Here is a 25,073-nt window from a genome sequence, read left to right on the forward strand (position 1 = left end):
TAGTCAATCAACTGAGAAAACTAATCAACAACTGTTCTGATGATTGATTAATCAATTTGATTTGATTATTCCATTAAAAGCATTTTTTTAAGCAAAAATGCCAAACTTGATGGTTTCAAATGTGAGAGTTTGCTGCTTTTTGGTCTCCAACATGATCATAAATTGATTCTCTTTGGGCTTTGGACTGTTGGTCAGACAAAACAAAGCGTTCAGTGACTGTACTTGGCTTTAGGAAATCAGCACTTTGGACGTTTTTTTTGGTGGTTTACGGATCAAACCGATTAATCAAGAAAATTATCAGCAGATTAACTGATAATGAAAATATTTGTTAGTTGGAGTTCTAATTTACATGAAGCTTGTTGGCATGTCTTTGATTCTTAAGCAGTTTGAGCTACTATAATTTTGTTATGGTTCTTCTTTAGCACCTGTATCAATTCAAGAGGTCACTTGCATTATTGTCAAAACCTTCTTTACTGGTTACACCACACCTTATTGTCTTTTCTTTCCTTATTGTCAACCAGCAGGCAGCGCTGTGTTCACACGTGAGGCGAGAAGGAAAGCCTCCAGAACATTCCCTGTTTGCTCAACACACTCAACAGGTGAGCTGTCAAAGGATGTGGGGGAGCGGGAGACTGAGAGATCTGGAGCTGTGAGAGACAGAATGGTATGAAATATGACGCCTATCACTGAACAAAGAGTTTCTAGTCGGTGTAGAGCCACAGTACAACAGGTTCACATTCACGGCCATTCCCGCAGTCCAGGAAAAAAAAAGAGCTTTTAGCAGCTCCATAAAGCTGTCACACTGCACTCACTGTACACTTTCCCCTAGGGGCTGGGTGTCTGGTGAGTGGGAGCCTTTGAGACGACAAAAAAAATAGGGATAACACAAGTGCTGCCACAGTGCACTGGTCTTGGGAGTGGTGTACTGTACATGCTGTACAGTGTTTCTAAAGTTTGTCCGAGCCTAGCCGTTGCTACTGCGGCAATCAAGTCTTATAATAGGAGGTTTTATTAAAAGGGAAACGTGTATATATTTGCATTGCTCTGATTCATTTAATCTCTATCAGCAGTATTATCTTTAGCAGGAGTCTTAGCCCTTGGTGTGTTGTGTAATAAACCATAAAGAGGAGGGATGGTTAACAGGGAGATAGAGATGAAACATATAGTAACAAAAAAGATGGAGAGAACAGGACAAAAATGAAGAGACCTGACTGAGAGAAAGGGGACAATAAGGCAAGTTGGGAGTAGTTCAAAGAGCAAAGGCCACTGCATGTGTGCTGTCTCAAAAAAGCACACAGCTTGAGTTAAATCTCAACCTGTTGCTGAGATAATGGAACATTTGTTATGCAAAACCCCAGTGGGTTTACAGCAGTGGGTTCAACACCCTCTGCAAACATGAACATGTCAGTGTGTCCTATCTCTGCGGCTCTCCTCCTCTCTGCCCCCGAGAACTGCACCTTCAGCCAGGGGCTGGGTGAACTTTATCTCAAAAATGCAGTAAAAGTGGGTTGGTTTGGCTTGGCCACAGTTTTTAGTTTCATCATAGTTACAGTAAGAGGGACCGGACGCTGCACATCTACCCACTTGCGCACGCAAGAGGCAGAACAGCTGTTACGTCTGGGTTTAACTTCCAGGAAATATGTGCTCTGACATTCGATGTAAAACATTGCTGGATGCTGAAATGTCACATTTTAGTCTGGCTATACATGTCCTTTGTTATAGGTCATTGTCAGTCTGTCATTGTACTAATGAGATCTTTCTTTCTGAGAGCAGTTGCTATTGTGATTAATGTTTTGTTAGCATCTATTTAGAGTGCTCTCCCCAAGGGTAAACATCAACTGTTTACACCTGCACTCATAACCTTGAATTCTGGTAAAAATAATATCAAAGACAATGTGTGTGTGTGTGTGTGTGGTTGTCTTGATGAGCCGTGGACACAGATGGAAGCCTGGGAGGCAGAATCATCGTCATTGTGACCGAGGCAAACGAATAAAGACGCATATAGGAGATTGATTTGACAGCGCTGACAGGATCTACAACTTTGTCAAACGTCTTTGTCTTGCATCGAGTTGCCCTTTAAGGCGTTAGCATTTCACTCATGCGGGAAATGAAGAGGCTGTTTGCAATTCTGTGCGATTGTGACATTTCTGGGAACAAAAGGGGGCAAACAGCAATTCGGATAAATCTTTAAATTAAATTTTGCATCTTATTTGTACTCCACAAGCTCTTACTTGTGCATGTGCTCCAGGCCGGCGAAGACAATCACACTGTAGGACAGACCACTCTGCACCAGGAAATGAAGAGAATACCTGCAGGGAGACAGACAACATAAATAATAATGTACATGATCCTCCCATATTCAACTTTTGACATTTGGTTTCTTGGTTTGTCATCTACTGGAAAACTTCCAAAGACACACGCCTCTTTTGTATACCAAGCTACATTAGACTATTTGCTCTTGCCATCCACATCCTGCTTTGTCATCCCTTACTGTCATTAGGAAGAGAAGAGGAAATTACAGCATTATGAAACCACAGTCACACCATCAGCCATGTGAGGCAAGACCATTGTAACCAGAAATGTGTCATTTCCAGTCAAAGGACTAAAGAAAAAAACAGCCTGACAGGATAGTGATCATCAGCATCACACTTTGTTTTTAATTGATTCCCATGCCTTTCAGCCGCAAGATTCCTTATATCACCATTAGGAGGGAATTGTCCGTGCATGTGTGTGTCTGGAAGACTTAAATCCACCTCTCTCTCTTCCTGTGAAGCACACATACACACACACACACACGGTTCAACAGCAGCAGCAGCTAACAGATGGGCCTTTGAAGGGCGCAGTGTGTGATGCTCCCGACGTCATGCCAACCCCCAGGAGACGAGAGATGCCACACTGTGTTAGTAGTGAGTCAACAAAGAGGGCAAGGGCATCAGGGCTTTGCAAGAAATAAGGAAGCATAGGCCGGGTGAATTAGATGAACTGCTCAGCAAATAAAATGGTTAAGAATGTAGTCATGCCTAAGGGAGGGAGAGGGGGAGATATCTAAAATTCTTACACAAAGGGACAGTGTCAAGCCTGACCTGTTGGTTTGGGTAGTATTAATCAAACATGACAATCTCTTCATATATCTACACAACTTAAAGCAAACTCTCTGCCCTTTGATGGAGGAAAATGTTCCGACTGTTCACCGATCTCTGATTGTTTTCTCCAGTGACATTCAGAAATGAGCTTGTCTGTCTGACGGAGAGGGAACACATCCTAAAATAAACCAACACTCTGCAGCATCTGTGTGGCAGCTCCTCCAGGGCTACGGCCAGGTGCCCTCTAAGACAGCACAGTGTGTATGTGTGTGTGCAATGAAAGTTTAAATTACTATGTGTGAGTGTGTACATGAGAATAAAAGGATGCAAATGCAAGCATGTGCACAGATGCATTCATGCATTACACACGAACAAGCTGCATTGGCAGAAGCTGATTAGAATCCTTATAAGTAATAAACACGTGCATGGCTTTACTGTAAGTTAATGTGACCTTACTCTATTTGACAAGTTTATCTAATAATTTGACATATTCCTGTAATTACTGTATAATTTATATAGGTGAACATGTTTAAAATACTTAGCCCACAGCATTCAGCCAAGTGTAATAAAATACCCTCTGCTGGCTTTATAAAATATACCTGCTTATAGATATTTATAGAGGATTATAATGCATTAATTACTGTAGCAAATAAAACTCTCTGGCAGGCTTTCATGGACATAAACTATATGTATTGATTCTTTGCCCCCATTTGGACAAACAGGCTGTCATGTCAAACGGACAGGATGAATCATATTTTGCCATCAAGTTGGCCAGTCCATCTTCCTGAACTCTGTAATTAATTATTTAATTTAATTGTCATTTGATATTTGTGTATCTATTTGTATATACTATATCGTCATTTTTACAATTCTTGTTTCGTTGCCCAGTGAACCAGCGGTCGATCACAGCTCAGTGACTACAGTGCAGTCGTTTTATTTTCGAATTCTATATTTCAGTTCCTTATTTTTACGCACATTCATGTATTTCTGTTGAATTGCTAAAAATGGAAACATCTTCTGATTCCAGAAATGAGCCGAGAGGAGGTTTACAGAAGGTTTCAGGTTCTAACATCTTAACCGCCACTGTATATTTATTTACCTCTACTGGATATTCATTTTTTTTCATGTTAAAATGAGATTCATGAAAATGAAATAAAAGAGAAAACCAAACATTTACAAGCAGAATCTGAAACATTTACCTTTAAACTACAGTAAATCAACAACATAAGATATTTTTTATCAAGATAAAACATTGAAACAAAATTATTATTATTGTGATAAAACTACCTACTCATATGAAGAGAGGGCCAACTCCTTTTTCATGTAAATTTATTTCAAAAGATTACAGATTTGCTTTATTGATGACAGATATCCGTGTCTTGTTTCTGATTCAGGAACATATTACACTACATCACCTCTCCCGTGTAGCCACAACAAATGATATCATCCAACCGCAGCTCTGTGTTAGTCGTACTATGTACATGAACCCGTCTGTCTGTAGGTGATCAAATAAAGCCCTATCACCCATTACCTGATGACCAGGTAACATTTCACCTGGTTAGCATTTTCCTACTCGCTGGCTGCCTGTCAGGCTAATGTTTCCTATGTTTGCTCACACACACACACACACAGCGGCACTTTGAGAGGCACTGCCAGAGGTACAGTGGGTTGTCTATTACAGGGTAATAGCTTTCTAATTGGATATCAGTTACCACCCGATCGACCCATTTGCTTTGGCAAGGATGAAGGGAATGAGGATGGAGTGATGGAGAACGAGAAAGGGAAGGGCGGAAGTGAAATAAGAGAGGGGAAGACGATGGCATAAAAAGGAGAAAAAAAGGTGTAGGCAAGACAATTAGTGGAATAAAAGCAGAATAAGACATGGCAAACTCACACTTATTACTCAGAACATGTCCTCGTTGTCCTCAATAATACAATAATTAACACTGAAATAGGCAATTGTGCTCCTTCATAGAAAAATCCACCTTAAAATACTGTTATTAAATAGCACATAACTCATTTTGTTCTTCAGTACCGTATATTTCTCATTCCAACAGGCAACCTACCATATGTAGAAGAAATTGATGTATAATGTTAATTGGCCTATATTATCATTTCAGACCGTTTAAGTAATTACTGACTACTAATTATTAATTAATACTGTTTAAAATGTTAATTTAACAGTTAATTGAATTCCCATTAAATGACACAAGTAAGTCATGTTGTGCTCTGTTCTGTTTTCTGTTTCATTTCAAAATTAATTACTCAACATGTACAAACAATCTAATTTCAAATCGATATAAAATATGTTTTTCCTCTGACAAATTAATGTCCATTGTTTTATCATTTGCACTTTGTGCTCGGGATACATTCAATTATTATTCAATGTGCGGACAGTGTTCACGTCTATCTGTTCAAATCTAAGTAACAGGAGCTCTAACTAGCTGTTAATGTACAAGCACAACTCCACAAATTCACCATGATGCTAATGCTAGTTTGCCAGCAGACAGTCAGGGTTGGTGTTCACTGAATGTTAGCCCACTCTGACATGCCATTCCCTCTCTTATTCAGTCCTTTCACACTCAGTCTAGCTTTCTATGATTATATCAACGACCTTTATGCAGTGCAGTCACAGAACCGGTTGTGTTTTGCCCTAGAGGCTTAAATGGAAAAACTTCTTCCAGTAAAGGCACTTTTCTCCACCTACATATAAAAAAATGCATTTTAAATTAAGGCTGCAACTAAAGATTATTTTCACAATCGATTAATGGGATCATTTTCCCAATTAATGATTACCTACTTTGTCGATAAAATGTTAGAAAATAGTGGAAAAATGTGTTTATGTGTTTATGATTTCCCTTGAAATTGCTTGTTTTATCTAACAAGCAGCCAAAAATATTCCATTTGCTATCATATATGACAAAGAGAAACAACAAACCTTCACATTTGATAAGCTGGAATCGGCTTAACGTTGGGAATTGTTGCTTGATAAATTTAAATTTAGAAGAATAATCTATTATCAAAGTAGCTGCCCATTAAATTTCTCTCAATCAACTATCCAATTTCCCCTCTAGCTGAAATGCTCACATGCATTCCCTGTGGTTTATTGAGAGGCATTCTGGGAAATGTAGGAAATCACTAACTGAAGCAGAAATGGACAAAGCAGAAGTGGCACATTTCATTACATCGTTCATTACAGAACATTTCATATCACAATTACTGAAGCATGAGAGCGACAATATCCTTTCAAACAATTCAGCAGCATATGAAGATGTATTTACAATAACATCGAATTGGGTCACGGCCACATTCAGCAGAAAAAAATCATTGGCAAGTATCTGATACACAATAATGTGGGGAGGAAAAGAGGAAGGAAGGAAGAAGCGAACTATAACCGGATAGTGATGAGAAAGAAAGAACTGCGGGATAAAACAGCTGACAGCAGTGAGTGACTCACCAGCCAAAGCAGAAGAGAGCCAAGTAGAAGCCCAGCAGAGTGGCCACCACATGTCTGATGAAGGGACTGGTCTTACTGGGGTGGAGGTAGATCCGGAACCACACAGCCATTAGCAGGGCGAACAGCTGACCCGCCACAAAGTTAACCTGCATGTGAAGAGGGGACACAGCACGACAGCATTGTTAAAGATTCACGAAATCAGGAAGAGAAACTGATTGTTTAAGCTGGACCCACACCAAGTTCTGTGATAAGAGCAACATTAACGTAGATAAAGATATGAGAGTGAGACTTCACATGATTCACTGTAGAATATGTTGAAATATTGTACAGAGGGTATTAGCACACTGGTCACCGGCAGTAAATACAAAATAAGGTAAAGCCTGGAGCCCAGATACATGAACATAAATGTCTCATTTCTGAAAGGAATTTCTCCGAGTACATGTGCTCCTAAATAAAAAATTTAGCAGCACACAAAGAAATTTAGAAGAACAGTGAAAAATGTTCAAGTAACACAGAGTTTATTAAATCAGTAATGGGCCGACTTCTCCGCAGTTTATGTTTAACACTAAGTCATTACTATGTCTTCCTGTCTTAGCCCATTGTCAGCTACCACCTGCTGTGCTTTGCTGTGCTGTGTGTGGGTGTGTGCTCAGGTCTTTGTCAAACAGACTCAACTTTAAATACACTGAGGGCAGCCTGATGCAAGATCTGTATTCTGAGAGAACACCGTTTCTCCAAGGGAAGCATCAGTAAGAGAACAGGAACTGAACTATCATTCACTTTTTCGTGTTGGACCGCAGACAAGAAGTTAATTCATTAATCAGGAACAGTCTTCAATGTGTGTTTTAAACTAGAGCTGCAAAGATTAGTCGATTAATCGATCAACAGTAACTGAATTGATTGAGCTACTTTGGCTCACCACTACCAGAGTGCCACTACCTTCCTCCTCCTTATAGAGGCACTGAACAGACTGGTGACTGTCGGATGAATGGCAACTGTAGGTGACAAGGAATGCAAGCAAAATAACCAGCCATGAGCAGCTGCTGTCAGACTAAGCTTTGACAGTCACTAGAAGCAAATTCATGGCCCTTTGTAAAAGTTTCTGTGTGGTACTTGTGTTGTAGCTAAGCTAACGTTAGCAGCTCAGCACTGAGAGGCTGTCCAGTGTGTGTGTCTACGGGAGAGTGTCAGTATGTAGCCACAGCCCTGCTGTTTATCATGTTAATAGCCCCTTTTACACAGCCTGTTCAAGGCTGGAATGTTGCACCTTTATTCCGCCTCGCTGTTCTGTATAAAAGGTATGGACATGGAGTGGGGGAGGGAGGGAGTTGCTCCGCCAATAAGCCGGCTACGGAGGTGGTCACAGATTTCTTCACAGTAACTGTTAACAAAGAGCACTGTGAAAAAATTATAAATGCTTTGCAGAAACTTGCAAGTACTCTTTGACTATTTTTAAGTGTTATGCTACTGTTTTTGAATGTATTAGCTACAGTAGGCATGCACATTGTACATATCGGTAATTCCTTTAATCAACTATGATAATCATAACAAATAAAAGATCATTGTTGATGTAAATTCAGTTACATACATGATTATTTTCATCCGCTTTTGTGGCTAAGGGGTTAAAACATGTAAAAACAAAAGTGTGGTTCCAGCTGCAGTCTGTCTACCACTACACAAAGAGACAAGAGAGATCAATCTCTTGTAAACAATATACAGTATGTATTATTATGTTGTATTTGTGCATACATTCTATCTGACAGTTCCCATTAAAGCTGGGTGAGAGTGGGTGTTTGAGATGCTGTTTCATCCCCTAATGGCACAGCAAAGAGGCTTTACTCCAGACAATAGTGAGATTGACTGGATCCATCGAGGGAGGAACAATGGAAACCTTTTTTTGATTACTAACCTTTTATCTCTACTCGTCCGGAACCATATGGAGTAAGATAGAAAGGATGAGGCATATACATCATATCCAATTGATCTGACTAGATTATGTTAACCTTAAACTTTTTGACTGGAACACAATCATGACCACAGCCCACCTATTGAACTGTGAATAGTTATTTTCTCTTTGTTTGGCATGATTACTGTAGGTAATGTTTGCAGTGTTTGTGCGTATATGTCCTTTCACCCTGTGAACAGAGATGGCTCAGGGATAATGTTTAATGTGTCTCGCTATTAAAAGGTAACTGTTCAGGATTTGTCTGTTGGTGTTCGTAAACACACAGTATTCAAAGTTGGCTGCCCTGTCCGCTGTGGCCTCTCTGCTCTGTGTGCATGCGTGCGTGCGTGCAGCTCAGCCCCGCCTTCGGTCAAGAAGACACACAGACCTGCAGCTCTTTATACATTCATGACACAGAGACACAGAGCAGAGCGGAGCAGAGGAGAGAGACGGAGACAGCATTGTAACCCGGTAGCTCTGCTACAAGTCCCGACCTCGCACTCCGTGCTGTTATTAGCTGGGGACTACACACCCACTGCCCAAAGGTTGATGCCCAGGAGCGAAATAAGCAAAATAATAAGAAAATACATGAAGAGGGCAGAGTCTCTGCAGATATAGACACCACCACACACTTCTAGTGGGTCATAAATGATGATTGAGAGGGATTACTTTTGTGTGAGTCTATACATTGTTTTTTCAGAAAATCCTACGTTGAATGCCTTTAAGGATTACTCTCATCATGATATATATTGTATACTGTATATATGCAGAAAGTAAAACCTTCAAGACTTGTTTTCTTTCTTTTTTTGTAAATTGTTTCTGACTTCAGTCTCCTCTTACAAATGGAAATACACAAACAAACTGAGTCTGCAAGGCCCGTATGAGTGATTGCAATGCAAGAGCTCTAATTCCAGTACAATGACGTCAACTCACATTTGTGGTTATACATGGTCCGTGACTGTACACATCTTTTGAAAACCATCTTTTTAGAGTATTAAAAGGCTGATTTGAGGCGAAAGAGAAGCAGAAGAAGAAAATCCATAGAAGGCACAAGATGGAGAGGCATTTAAATTGTGTTTTACACTCTATGCTGATTCCAATGTTTGTTTTATATCACGTTCGGTGATGCGTATCTGAAAGCACAATGGCATGCTCATGTATATAGGTCATGTTAACAGATCCGTCTGGCCAGTGCGAGTGAAAGGAGACACCATAAACGCCATCCATTATCTATGGATCCTGCATGATTAATGAGAGAGAGAGAGAGAGGGAGGGAGGGAGGGAGGGAGAGAGAGGGACAGATATAGACTTAAGTACGTTGGTCCTTTAGTCTGTATGGCTAACAGATGTAGCGACAAATCATCTGCTGCATTAGCCTGAGTGTATCATATCAGATGGCATTTGGCAGCGCATATTGGGGTCTTTGTTTTATCCATGTATACATGAATACACACACATACACAACACACATGAGCCTCAATAACAGGAGCTGGCCTCTTTTGTTCTTCTATTGTCATGGATGGTGTTGTTCAAGGGAGGACCAAGATGTGTATAATTCACAAATAATCCAGCAGGAGAACCTAAAATAAGGATGTGAGCTGGTCTTGATGCTACTGTCTGTGAGTCCTGTACACTAAATCTATACAACACAATCAAAATAATCCAAGTCATGACACCGGCTATCTGGCCATTCTGTCAAGGTGTGTCATTTTAGCTGCAGATTGTGTTTCTATGGCATCTGAAAGCAGACTACCAGTCATCTACCTATCTGTTATGGATCAAAGGCAAACAACCCAACCCTGGGTGTGTGCAAATAAAAGATGAGTGCATATTGACACTGTCAGCTATTTCCATATTTCAGCCATGAAAAATACAGCAAGCAGGCTTATTTCTAGTCCAAATAAATTCCCTACTTGTGTGAATCACTGTTGTTCTGATCTTTGGTGTCACTAATCTGGCAAAAGTAGACCCAGGTTAAACCGCGAATCATCCCCTCTCTTTCTCAAAATCTAAAGTGCTTAAAAATAAAATATGATGCCTTGGTAATAACAAATCACATCAAATAACCCCTCTGGCTTCCCCTCCTAATGTGAGTCTCTTTTTCAAACAGTGTTTACCCAATCTGTAGCTTTGGAAGTCATTTCACGCTTTGATTACTTCAAGCTGCTCTTTAGGAGAAGAAGTCGTCATTGCTGGTTGGTTGAATGAAAAGCTGACTTTGCCGGTGTGTGTGTGTGTGTGTGTGCGCTTGCCCACAGAATGACTGACTAGCTCATTTGCAAACCAGCAAACATCCCACACGTACTATATAGACACTGATTTATCAAAGCAAACCACGGAGGCAAAAATAGCCAGGAATGTCAAATAGTTAGGAGGGTTACAGCATGAATCGAGCTAGTTTTTCTGCGCATATGCATTTGCATGGACTCTGCCTCCAAAGCACATAGCATGTATGTAGTTTGTTGGTAAATTAATCTAAAACAGTAGGTATATATCTACTGTATATCTTGGTTTATTACAACTACTGTTCAAGTGCATGTTTCCTTGACAAATGAACTAGAAGTTGAACTTGACCCTGGAGAATTTCTGTCTCTGTAATAGCCTGATTGTAAGAGTGTGAAATCAGCCCCTCCCTAGATATCAACATGTTCCTTTGTAAGGAAGGAATTTCATATGGGGGACTGGAAGGGTGTGACAGAGGAACTGTATTGTTCAAGGCAACAGCAGAGCAGAGCTGTGGGTGACTGCTTGAAAGCTGTGTGGTAAAAGCAACTTATCAACTGTGAAGCGTCTATTTTTAAGCTTTTCATGTAATAAGAAGATTAATACTGCAGTGGTTAACTTTTTTTACAGTAGTACATTTGATTTTGAAGCATAAATAATGACTATAGAATAAAAGAGAACTTGGAACTAGATGATAACTGGAAGTGGATTCATGAAAAACTTGTGGAGCAGCCCTTCACTGAGCCTCTTCAACTCTTACTGCTAACTCACACACCCTATTCACTTTAAGAAGTGTTGCACAGAAAAAACTTGAGATGTGGAGGAATTTTGAAGCAGTTCCTCTTCCCAAACCTACGCGCCTCAGTCATCAGTTTCTCATAAATGACAAGTGAACAGAGCTATCAAACTCAATGCTGACAGGGCAAATAGAACATCTATTGCTTTCTAATGTTACCCTTCCAACAAACATTTCTGAATTTGTAAACAGCCAGTTTGTGTTATTTGATAAGATTAGTTAAACCTGCTTTTCTTTGGTGGTGGTAAGATGCATGGAAATCATGTGTGAAAAAGCCTGCTGTTGTCTCTTCATGCAGAATTGTAATTGGACCTTTTGATTACTTGCTGGTTTATAAGAGACCTTCGGTAGCACTCACTGAAAAACTACCATACAGAAAACACCTCTGATGGATGAACTGGAACACACCTAGAGAAAGTAATTAAGACTCTTATTTAGTTACAGATCATAATGATCATGATGACTGTATGTCAAAAAAAACAATCACTTTAAAAAGTACATTAACCCCTTGCAGGATCTCTCACCACTGTATGCTATGGGTCGGCGTCACTTTACATCAGTTAATTCAAGGCCCGTCTTCAGCTACTGATGTCATTGTGTTCACAACAACGTAAAAAAAAAGTATCACTTTTTTCAGTGATTTTGAATGGAGCTCTGCTGTAGTAGAGTGACATTGGAAGTGAATGCCAGCAGTTGTCTGAGTAAACAGAACTGCAGCAGTTCTATAATCTGACCGCATGCCAGTCGACTTGTTACATTTCACTCACAGATGTGATTTTACACTGATGCCACAGCACCCTGGCTGTGATTCCAGTCTTATATTAAAGATGCCTTCCACATAAATGCAAAGATTTATGGGATATGTAGCAACCACTGATGCCTCTTGGGTGTATAATATACTTTACAACAAAGTTATGGCAACTGTGGTAGCTATTGCACTGCACGACAGACTGAAAGCTTAGTGAGAATATCATTTCTGATGCCTTTTAACAAATCCTATGACTAAGTGTTTTTTTTCCCTCTGCCTGTTGCCAGTGTTGGGATTGTAGTTTATTGAATAAACATTTTGCAACAGACAAGCTCCTGTGCCAGGGTACATTGTTTCTTCATTCATAATACATAGATCTCTTCTTTCATTATTGATTCACTCTGAAAACAAATTTACCCCGGGGTACAGCGCTCTTATTGTTTCCGAAAGTAAGGCTGATTATCTGTGCTGCAGAATGCTTTCAAAGAGATTCAAAGGGGACAAGAGAAAGAGGAGAAACTATTTTGGAAAAATGCACTGCAGTAAACCTGCTGAAATATTGTCCTAGTGGAAAAAAATAGACTAAACAGTGTGGGGGAAAACTGGGGACGGGTTGGAGGACCAAAAATAATGAATGAACTTTAGTTGTGTCTGTGGATAAACCCAGAAAACTATGCCAATTACTAGCAAACCAGGGCTTTTAAACAAAAGTTGGGACCGGTTAGTATGGATTTTGATAGCCTGCTATTCTCACTCCTACCAAACTCCATCAAAGTGTGCTTGGAAGAGGACAGACATCATTATTTGTCACCTGTCTAAACCCCAATGACTGTGTGGGCATATTGTATGTTTTCTGTTCTGTTTTCTTATACCGTTATATGTTTGTTATAAGTGTTGCCAGTGCCCACAACAAAAAAAGTTAATAATGCTACGCATTTTGCTACCGTCACAGCCCTTTAGGCTCTCACAGAATGTCTAAGATCAAAATCAATCAATCAAAATCTAATTGTAAAAACATATGTAAAACGCATTTCTTCCATTTTATTAATTTTACCATAAAATCTAAATGTTTCTATGTCAAAATTAACCTTCTCAACACCATTTCAATCACCATTTAACTTTGGCTGGTTACCGGGTAAAAAATATGTCAGGGAGCTCTGCAAATTTGTAGGTGGCCTTATCAGTACATCTAAATAAAGCTACAATCTAGTGTGACATGAAAACTAACCAATCAGATTACACCTCTAAGAGGGAGGCTTTGTTTATCCATAAAGTAGAGACAACTTCCGCCAGCTAGAGGGTGAACGTGGGCATTTCAGCGACTGTTTCAACAGAAAAAGGGAGATATTCATTTATGGATGCTAACCTTTTTCACAACTGAATTTTAATTAAATGTTACAAATTGTGAAGAACGGAAGAGATTTGGCTGAGGTGTGAAGATGAGGTTAGATGGGTGTAGTCCAATCGTCACAGTTCATCACTGGTTCATTAACATTTTCTCATCAAAACACTTTATTTTGGTGGCATTACCTTTCCGTCAAAACTTATTTTCTATTGGAAATTAGTAATATTTAAACATCATTTCTAAGAGACAGGGTTGTGGCAGTGAGCACTGTCCAAGCGTACAAATAAATGTGCACTACATCAACTGTTTAAGCTCTGTTAAGCCTTTGGTTTAGAGTTGCGTTGGGTGCTTGGACCTCAGTATATCTGCTTGCAGGTCTAGTTGTTTGTTGACTGTCGATGCAGAACTTCCACCCTTTTACATGTTACATCATTTGTCTCAACAGAAAAAACAAACAACCAAACAATGAGACAGTAAACACTCCGAGAGGTCAAATAAACATCTCCGGCACACACCCTTAAGCTTCAACCGGAGCTCTTTTCTCCCTTCGTCTTCAACACGCTTTCATCTAATCTCAATACCTGAAGATACAGTCAAACAAATATTACAGTGTGTATGGACCAGAGAGACACAGCGAGGCAGGCAGACAACATGCAGATGTTTTGATGGGTAGCAGGCGCCAGTGAGAGATTAGTGCTTAAGGGCAATAAGCTGTCAGGCAGTTCCTCCTGGCAGCTGTGGCACAGGGCTCGGCTCGGCTTTAAGAAGCTACATTATAGACTGACACACACAGACTGGCAGAGGGAAAGAGGCTGGGGGGGGGGAGTCACTGTGGATGCATTGGAAGACAGAGATAAGCCAGCTTCCTGAAGCTCATTCCTGAGTGAAATAAAGCGTGCACGTCTCTGTGTCTGCGTGCGTGTAAGGTAGAGAAACAGAAAGTTCCTCGGGGCAACTGTTCACCTTATTCTAAACACCACTTCCTGTATTTTTCCTTTTAATTTCTGTTTCCCTTTTTAACTTGCTCCTCCTATTGTTATGCTCTGTGTCTGTTTCTCCTGAAATGTATCACCAAAAGAAACGCTTCGCTTGCAGTCATTTCACTACAAAGATTTAAGAGCTTTTCTCCCTCTGCTTGTGTTTTAATCTAAGTCATCAGCTGCAGGTGTGCATGTTGGAGAGCAGTTTCGGAAAAGACAGTGAGGGTGTGAAGAAAGGAAGGGGGAGAAGAGACGGATGGCGAGTCATTTTTCCTCTGGGCACAGCTTTTCCTCTTTCCTTTTCTATTAAAAAAAAAAAAAAAAAAAAAAAACAAACCACCACAGGCAGCATTAAAAGCTACGCACTTGCACTGTTCACCTGCAGCTTTTGGAAATAAATGAGGAGCCTATAAAGGAAAAGTCGATCCAAAGGTCTCACATATCTCAGGGATAACAGGATTCAGGGATAAAAGGAGAATTTGCAGCTAATCTGATCAACCCCGACGACTGACACTTTCTAACCTTTATTTACCTGCCTCTGCGGGTCTGTGTACGATCACAGGTCTGGAGAAAATGCAGAGCCTAAGGTTCCCATGGGGCACTGAAGCAGATAAACATCTCTGTAAAACTGGCTTGTTGAGTCTGACCTGCTCTCTGCAGGTGCACAACACGCTCTTTGCTTAGAAAATGACTAACTCCTTCAATGAGCATCACACACACACACCCACACACACACACCCACACACACTACTGGGGTAATATCACTTTTCATAAATAGTACTCTTCCCTCCCCTCCCAGAGCACGCTCCATGTTTAGCACACAGAGACTAAAATAGTTCCTTTTGCAAAGAGCAGTATAGATTCCTTCCTATCTGAGCCTTACTCACAGCGACTGGTGGGTTCATGTCCGTGTGTGTGTGTGTGTGTGTGTGTGTGTGTGTGTGTACGTGCATCTGTTTCTGTGTGTCTACACAAAGTGGGGGATAAATTTAGACAGTTATTAGCATAAAACCCTTTTTTTCCGTGTCATTAAGTCACACCGCTCCCCATTCCTCCACCCATTCAGCCTATGTACGTGCGCATGTGCACACAGACGCTTCAGCCCTGCTCTGCACAGTCTCATTTCATTTCCATCAGCTGTAGTCCACAATGACTCATGCAGATTCACAGCGCTGCCAGAGTGGAGGGAGGGACTCAAAGCCTCAGAGTTAAACTCAACTAGGGTCACACACTGTATTCTAGGAGGAAAATGGCTATGGAGCATATATGGCACATTACAGTACACATACTGTCCTCATGCTCCCTAGAGAGTACTCTCTAGTGCATATAGAAGCACACGGTTGTCAGCAGTTTTCATGCTAGGTGAGAACTGGAGAGAGCATTGATGTCTAATTCCCGCAGAGGATTAAAAAACAGCTGGTGATAAGAGTGTTTGCAAATGTTATAAAGGGTGTGGATGGAGCAAGGAGAAGCGAGACAGAAACACACAGCTTAGTAATGTTATTTCTGGAACGGGGCTGCAAAATGTGGCGAAAATGCAGGATATAAGCAAGAAATTTAGCTTTCCATCGCAACAGAAGAATGTAGCCAAAAAAAAGCAAAGTGGGGAACGTAATGCTGCTTCATCTTTACCTTGTGAGGCAGCTGGATTCACAAGATCACAACATGACGCGTCAGGTTATGTGAACACATGCTTGCAAACACACACATTACCTGCAGCCAGACAAAGACACGGGCAATGTCATGACTACTGTAGTCTTGGCCAATAAATGCGGCACAATTGTTCATGGCTCCGAGGGACAGAGACTTTTGTGTGTGTGTGTGTGTGTGTGTGTGTGTCTGCGTGCACTCAGTGCAACTAGATCATGCTGACAGTATGGGAACAACAGTATCCTTGTTCTCTGCACCAATACAACAAAGCTTTGACTTGTTTTGTGCCACTGGCAGTGCCCCCTCTATCCCTAGTCCCAAACACACACATTAGAAAAATCAAAGACAAGAAAAGTTTGACGCTTTTTGACAAGTTATTCACCTCAAGTCGCCAGTTTGTTTGCTGAATAAAATAAATGAAAGTGAAAAAAATCCCTCAAAATGCAGAACTAGACCCGCTCCTCAAGACGTTAAAAAAAAAAAATCAAATTATGGGTTGGTAGCCACGGATTTATGACAGTCATAACGGCTGATATAGTGGATGTTGGAAATAATAAGAGAAGTGCCACACGGATAGGCCTGCAGCGTGGCGCTCTCCTCTCTGAGCTGATCCACAGATCCCAGTCAGGCTCTACAGTCAGGCCGGCTATTAATAGCCAAACAATCAGCCATTCCCCACAAGGCAGCCAGCAGCAGTGGGCCAGAACCAGGCTCACAATGTGAGTATGTGTATGTGTGTGGCTCCTTTCTTAAAACACATCAGCCCGACCAAAGCAAAAGAGATTAAAGGCCTGCATTTGGTCATCTGTGCTCTGAGCAGCCTATCCTTGTAGTCAATGGGGGAGAAGGATGAAGTCATGTTGTCACAGCAGGATACAATTACAACCTGATGAGTGACCTTGGTTTGATGCAGTCAAGCTCATGTACACAGTACGTTACCATGTCAGCGCAGAAACCAACGCTGAGCAACAAAAAGAGCAGGAGGGAGGAAACGAGAGGAGAGCAAGAGGCAGAGAGACAACATCTTGTATATATATAATTAGCCAAAATTCTCTGTAGAAAAAAAATTCCTGTGTGGGCCTTGCAGACATGGAGTGCCAGCCATTGTCTGCGTACCCTTGAGTGCAGACACGTCTCTCCGTCTTTCTTTTATCTACTTCTACTGGCATTTCACGTTTCATGCATTTCTCCGGGAGCTTTGTTAGACGAGGTTTACCTGGCAGTGATAATCTGCAGCAAGGCCAAATAAAAAGGTATTTTTAGCAGATAAATTAAGAAATTGAATATTGCTGAGTAGTTATGTCATGTATTTGATTTATTCCTGTTTCCTGTGGGTGCACCTCTCTTCCACAGCACTAGATAACGTGCATGCATAAAAACATAACCGGGAAACACTGTTTGACATCCACTTTTCACACGCACATAACTCTTAGCAAACAACTGTCAGCAGCACAATCAGTTGATTTATAACACTTGAAACGCAAACACTACTTGCACAGAGACACAGCAAGAGAGAGAGAGAGAGATAGGGGAAAGTTAATAGGAAATTTGTAAGAGTTTATGATGGATTTTTACTTTAATACTCTGATGGTAGGTAGTGGATATAATGCAGTGTCCGAAATTGACTTTTTGACTCATGAAAAAGCATATTCAATGTCCTCTGTCCTCCTCCCTCTGCTGCTGGTTGAGGGCGGAGGAGCTGCCGTCTCAGCCAGCCGCTAAGTTTACAGGAATTTGCCACATTTGAAGATTTGTGGCAAACTAAGCTAAACTGTTAAGCTACATACAGACGGCTTTAAACATTTGTTATGGACAAAGCAGTTGAAAATATCTCTCTTCCACATGCTTGTGGTTGTTGAACAGGTGTTTTGATAAGTTACTCTTATCGGGTTTTTAACTCGTGAAGCTTTTATTGCTTTCTCGGTAACGAGCGTAGTCGTCGTCGACTCGAGCAAAACTTTATCTTTCGTTTCACCTGGTTCGCTGTCTCTTCACTGTAGCCTCTCTGCTGCTGTCCGCTCTGAGTGTGTGTGTGTGTGTGTGTGTGTGTAGGAGCTGAGCAACGCTCTCGGTCAAACTCCAACACAGAGAGCAGAGAGGACAGAAGCAGCGTGCCCGTAAATGGCAGCAAAATACGGTAGAGACTCTCAGCATAGTTTTTTTTTTTGCTGTTCATTTGGCTAAGGCACTCTGAAAAAAATGTATTTTTTATTGCATGGCTATTTTGGTACAAACATTTACCCGTCAGTGTGGCAGATAATCTTGTAAGATTTACTCACCAAACAGAAAATCCACCCGCATTTAGCGCTTGGCGGGTGTTAATTATGGACCCTGATTGTGTAATTTGTTATTCTAAATAACGTTCAATCGATGAAAAAAAGTTAGACACATGTAAAAAAACACATATGATGCACGTTTCTAGTCTTTAGGGACAAACATAAGTTATTTCCTTTGAGTCATCATGACAGATATTTAATTACATGACTATTTTGGTACAAACCTTTACCCACTAGTGTGGCGGATAGCCTTCCAAGATTTACACGCCAAACAGAAAATCTACCCGCATTTGGCGCTTGGCAGGTGTTAATTTCAGACCCTGATAAAATGTGAAAGGCCAACGCAGCTAATAGGCAGTGAGTCACGAGTGCCGTCTCGAACTCTTGACCGAGGAAAAACTGGACAGCTGCCTGCTCTGCTCCCCCTTATTTCATTCACATAGAACAGCCAGAACTTTCCTTCTAATATCTGACACAGCCTCTAGCCAAACTCATCGCCCTCACGTCGTTTGGGCATTTCTTCAACATGGAATGTATAAAGACCGAGGTTCAAAGGGAGTTTATGTTGCCATGCATGATCAGTCTTGCTTTAATAAACGGGCTTTGGAACTGCTGAGCCTCGAATAATGAAATAGTGCAATCATCGTATCTACAGTAACTCTGAAACCAGAGGGCATCCTCCTCTTTTATTCATGCTTTCAAGCTTTTCTCCATGTGTGTTCAGTTTGTAGCTAATCGTCCGCATGTGTAAGAAACTTGAGGGTACACTGGAAAGCTACATAAGGATTGGTGGGAAAATGGTTGGAAGAACAAGCCCAATTGGCTCCTTTCAACTAATTTTGTCCCCTCCCTGGTGGGCTTCAATCCTGTCGCTCTGTGGTCTAAACTCAGAAGCATGAACTCTCAAGAAAAATATAAACCATTAATGAGTACTGAGCCCCCACTGAGAACTATTATTACAGTACATTCATTTACATCCACGAGAGCCTGACAGCTTTGGCGGAACGGGTCTGATTTTGTAGCTCTCAAACACATTTCACTTTTAGAGAAAACGTGAGGTTTATGAGTCACATAACACACGAGAAGATCCACACGAATACAAGCAGGACTGCCTTGAACATTTCAGAAGCTCCAATCCCCGACAATACAAACACGCCATGCCTCATTGGTAGCGTTCAATCTGCCCACCTCCACTAAAAGGTCAGTATTACGAGTGTGGCAGAAGGCGTTTTGTCTGCTCATTAGCTCGCTGATGATCAGTGTGAAGCAGAGCACTTTAACAAGTTGGTTCAAAAGACAGATAACAGCCGTAAGCCTGTGGAAAGCAGCACCTAAATTTGACTTATGCTGTCAGTTAATACGTCCTTGTAATTATCCCTTCCAACTCTGTAAAAATAGTTCCAGGGAAGAGAAGAAACACACAATATTCACAGCTTTGGCAGCCACTACCTAGCCAGAAAAGAAAGCAGTCAGTTGCTATGATACAGCTTATATGCAAAAGTCCTCAAGGTGTACTAACTAGCACGAGGAGACAACCTTTAAACGACAGACAACCTTTAAACAACAGATCTTTACAAATGACTAAGGGCTCTGGCAAGAATCTGCAGTCAAGCACTCAGATCTCAAAGCTTTAGAACGACTTCACAATACCGATCCACTCAATATACGCTACTGGACACTCCACAATAATGTTCAAGTATTGGAAGTGAACGCAGCACTAAAAGGTGGATTTTTCTGTAATGTTGTAAAAGACTGTAAAAGCTAGGCTAATGTTACATAAGACTGTTAAGTAACTGACATTTGCCTGGCTGGGTGAATGTTCTGTGGTTGTTTTACTATAGCACTGCTCTGATATGTCACTACTGACAACATCAACTTCCCCAGAGCATCTGGAGTCCCATTTCACAAGTGTGATTTACAACAGGAGTTCATGACATGCCATAGCACAATACAAGATGAAGTGTCTTGGTTGGGACACACATGCATGTTCCAAACTCATGACACCTTTGATCTCTTGCTTTATTTCACACCTCACAAGAAAGGAAAAAACAAAAGAAAGAAAGTGCGACAGTGAAACTGAACAGAAATGAAACCTTGTATCTAGTTGCCGTCTCATTGCGGTCACTTTCTGTTTTCAAAGTGGCAGCAGATACATTGCAGCAACACTGAGGTAGCGGTAGGCATGCACATGCTGGTGTCAGAAATAGCTGAAGTTTCATTGACTGGAGAGAGACGAACAGCCAGTCATCTTGCAAATGTCAAGAATTGTTGACACAGACAGATTTCGTTCAATTCGTGGTTGTGTGCTTAGACAAAAGCTGGGCTCCACCTTCTCACAGTAGGGTGGTGATGAGGCCCTGCCAAATATAGACCCTCACAATCTGAACCGCCTCAAACTTGACTTGAATCATTCCCGTTTTTTTGAACAGGCATCTGATCAAGTCTTCACTCAGAGAGCTGAGAGTTTATTTCATTTTATTCTACTTTAACTGTTGTATACTTCACGTAAATGTTGTTTTAAAAGGAGATTATACACATCAAAGTCTCTTTACAGGTCTACTGCATATGTGAATTTAAAAAAAAAAGTACAAGTCACTGTGACTCAGTGTGACATCACTTGAGTCATCATCGGTTGGGGCTGAAAACTACAAGTTTGAACATGTGCAAGATCTTGAGGTGTTAAAAAGAAGTGAGATTATCAGAAACCTGTAGCCTCCTCCTCATCTCTGCATGAGACTAGCTGCTCAAGGCTACATTAGCCTCTACTAGCATAACACACCCAAATCTCAAGACTGAAATGTTGGCGGTTAAGTTGCATTGTGCGTAATGTATGTTTTGACAAGGAAGAAGAATGTTTGGAATTAAAAAAAGAACGTTTCTGGATGCTGTTGCATCTATTTTGATCCTTTTTTTTTTTTAAAAAACTGTCCATTGTGAGTCTGACCATGTTATAGTAGTGCAATGCTAAATCACTTAAGTACTTTTTGTTATTAAGTAAAGCACTTTGAATTGCCTGTGTTTAAAAATGAGAATTCATATAAATTGAATGGCATATGCCTTTAATCACAGATTATTTTGTTGCACAGGTGATCAGGTTCAACAGAATCAATGGCAGAAGGCCTGGAAGGAGAAAACATTGTGAATCAATTTTGCATTTAGTAGCCGAACTTTTCAGATGACAGCACAACTTGTACTTAGGGACGATCAATACTCAGATTGACTATTTATTGGAGCGTGGTAGTACTGAGAAGAAAGATGAAAGAGGCTTGGTGAACGTGTCAGAGTCTATCTGTTCCTGTGAAGGTGAATCAGCTGAATGCCCCTACAAGACTTACCTCAATGGAGTTACAAGTGACAGTGCAAAGTCACACTGATAAATATTCATGTCCTCTCATTCATTTGGGATGCACCTCCTTCATCCCGCTGGACTCCTGGCCGTGCACGGTGAATAAACCAGAGAGGGACAGCTGTTGTACATAAGTATGAGGTTTGTGGAGAAATTATAGGTATCAGTCCGATGTATGACTCCTAACACAAGGACTAAAATGCTATAGAGACCTGACTAACATAACTATTAAAAATGGAGTTAACAGTAAGAAATGCATACAGATTAATTGTGACAGCCCTATTATAACCAGAGACAAATCTTTAAAACTTAGTTTGCTTGTTAGCATTCATCTTTTTTTGAGGAATATGAAGCTGTTAAAATGATTCTCTAAAAACATGGTCTCTATGCTGATCTGCGCCATTCCATCTGAACATTAAACCACCACTCCAAGCTGAGAGTGCATGCTTTTCAGCACAGAAACCCAATCCACCCTCACAACACCACGCCATTACCATTACTAATGAGTTCGTGTGGACATTCACTTTTGTGGCGACGCCAAGCACTCGCCTGAGTATATCTACGGTGGCTTGCCTAAAGTGTTCTATCACATAAAAGCGGAGTTAAAAAACAAAAAGCTAACAACACTGTCATGGTCACAAGTTTCCTATACTATGACACAACTTCATCGAAAGGACAAAGACCTGCAGAAGATTGAGGAAGGACTATTTTCTCGGCATGTAAAGGAACATAAAACAGGCCTCATATGACATCTGATTGATGACTTAGTTTAATGGCTTGCAACACAATGACTGTATTTATTGCTGGTGGGAAATGAACCCACACCCAGTCATCCTCATGCTTTAACCCTAACAAGATGAGGCAAGAGCATGGTAAACATGAATCCCCTGAGGAAGCAGATTCACCACTTCAAAGAAGAGCAAAGTTATCTACTCTGATATTATGCAATGAACTTTAATCAGATCAATAAAGACTATTTATCTTCATCCCAAATAACGCATCACACAACGCTATTGTATTTGTGCTGGGTAAACAAGTAGACTGGCATTCTGACAATATTGACTCTTCCCTCTTGGCCAGTTCTTCCACTTCTGTGGATTACATTTTACACTCACAACAAACAAGCACCATTAAACACATGACTATAAAAATCTACGAAACCTTTTTGAAGAGCTGCCCGTTCTTGTTACCATTGCTGTGTCGCTCGTTGTCAACTGCACAGTTATGTTAACAACACGGCCAAGTCTTTCCATATTCCTCAAGAGGAATCACACATGCTTGTGTTGATTGTGCACCATAATGATGGCAGCAGCCAGCAGCACTCCATTAGAGAGAGCCGAGGGGAAAGAAAATCAATTGGAAGGATAAGGCTCCCCAGAGGGCGGCCAATTAAAGACAAAAGGGGAGGTAGGGAAACTCTGACAGGACTCAAGGGCTTTAAAGTAAGACCAGCCGTCCCAAGCCTGTGAGCTTTGGGTACACTTTATGGAGTCAGCAGCAGGGGACCTTAGAGGGAAGCCAAGTTGAGATTCTTCAGGCAGAGCTACCCAAAACCCTACCAGCACTTCAAAAATCCACTCAGGGAAGGAAACGTTAACCTTAAGGATAATGAGATTAACCTGCTGATTGATGTAGAGGGATCAAGAGATATAGGAATAACCAACTTTTGACTGCTTTCAAACTTCACTTAAACTCATTTTAACCAAGGCATTCATTGAATTATAGTGTTAGACGTACATCCCTGATAGCAGGGTACTGTCAGTGGACAAAAGGAAAAGCTAAGAGTCGAACTCTCGGCGCTGTGTAGGCACAGAGGCCTACAGTACAATAGCCTGGTGGAAAATGCAGCAACAACAACAAAAGGCGGCTTGTTATCGTGATTAAAGACGTGGCCGTGGACTGTGACAAACTGCAATCCAATATGTCACATAAACAGACGACTGATTGTACAGCTGGGCAGTGGGCCTTTTATGGCACACAGTAGCGCCCACCGTCTGTTGTACGCTGTGAGCTGCCACCTGTAAGGCTGCGCTCAAGATCAGAAAAACATCAGACATTGTTGGTACATTAAAATGATTGATGAGCTACAAAGAGAGCGTGTCGACTGCTTAATTCCTCGGTAAAAGCATTCAAATTCTGCAATTAAGATTAAGACAAGAAAGAGCAATGCATCAGCCACCGCATATCATTTCTCAGTATCCAGGGATAGAGAAGTATTTGTCTAATATAGTCAGTTTAATCTGCTGACAACATCTCCATTCACTCTCTTCCCGTCCTGTTTCTACGGCCATTGCTGACACTAAAAACATTCCACCATTCAAGATCTGTGCTGATCAAAATACTAAATATTCACCAAACAAGAAAGACATTTTAAGGTTAAAACCATCATGAATGTCAGCTCATCACGTGCAGACTGTCTACCAAACGCGACACGGTGCAGGTGGAAAAGGACATCCTGCAGACCTGCACAGGTGACAACAGGAGTGACGTCAACATGATGAACGCAAGCCTCATTAACTCATGTTTGTTACCTTACCAAAAACAAAAAGATACATTTTAAGTTTCTAAGAGCATTTATCATCACTCCTTTAGTTTTAGCCTACATGAAGATACATGACAGAGAAGAGCTGCACAAATAAACAGCAAGTTGTGAAGGTTTATTGTGTGAAGGAGCCAACGGAGGGATCCATCAGGAGCCCAGCTGTTGCATATTGAAACAGCTGCAGCTGTGTGAGGTCTTCACAGCTGATGCTACGACCACAGCAAGTTACTCAAGTCCCGTCTTAGAGGAAATAATTGTTTCAAGGTCAACTAAAGGAAAACAAAACTTAAGATGTTCCGGGCGGGTAAAGCCGAGTGGGTCAAACTTTAACCAGGCCTCAAACCTTAGTTTGGGCCGTTAGTACATGAAGTAACCAAGTTTCTGGCACTGAGTTTCTAGCTACCCACTAGATTCCACCCGATCAGGTTTACCACCGACCCTGAAGGTTCTAGCTAATCTGTCTATCTAGAAAACTAAATAATTGTGCGATGTGTCATATCAAATACTGAAGTCTCAAGGCGTTGAGATGGAGCATCTGCAGTTCAAAAGGAGCAGCGCGAGCCTCTGATGTGAGAGAGCAAAACTCGTGTTTAAACGTGTGTTTTTTGGCCAAAGAAATTAGCTGCTTGCTCACAGAAATGGCAGCTTGGAAAGAGGCCTGTAATTTCAGTGGATAACAGAA

The 25,073-nt window shown here is 41.1% G+C and overlaps 1 protein-coding gene across 1 annotated transcript in view; it reads right to left on the reverse strand.

Annotated features, from left to right (window-relative positions):
- The window catches only part of mboat2a (membrane bound O-acyltransferase domain containing 2a), a 42,533-nt gene that overhangs the window by 13,098 nt on the left and 4,362 nt on the right, over positions 1 to 25,073 (reverse strand). The window contains exons 2-3 of the mRNA XM_042388615.1: positions 6,541 to 6,686; positions 2,232 to 2,309 (exon numbers count right to left, since the gene is read on the reverse strand). Coding sequence (XP_042244549.1) covers positions 2,232 to 2,309; positions 6,541 to 6,686 — 224 coding nt within the window. The remainder of the gene's footprint in view (positions 1 to 2,231; positions 2,310 to 6,540; positions 6,687 to 25,073) is intronic.

This window comes from Thunnus maccoyii, chromosome 16 (genome assembly GCF_910596095.1).
Source record: "Thunnus maccoyii chromosome 16, fThuMac1.1, whole genome shotgun sequence".
Lineage (NCBI taxonomy): Eukaryota > Metazoa > Chordata > Actinopteri > Scombriformes > Scombridae > Thunnus > Thunnus maccoyii.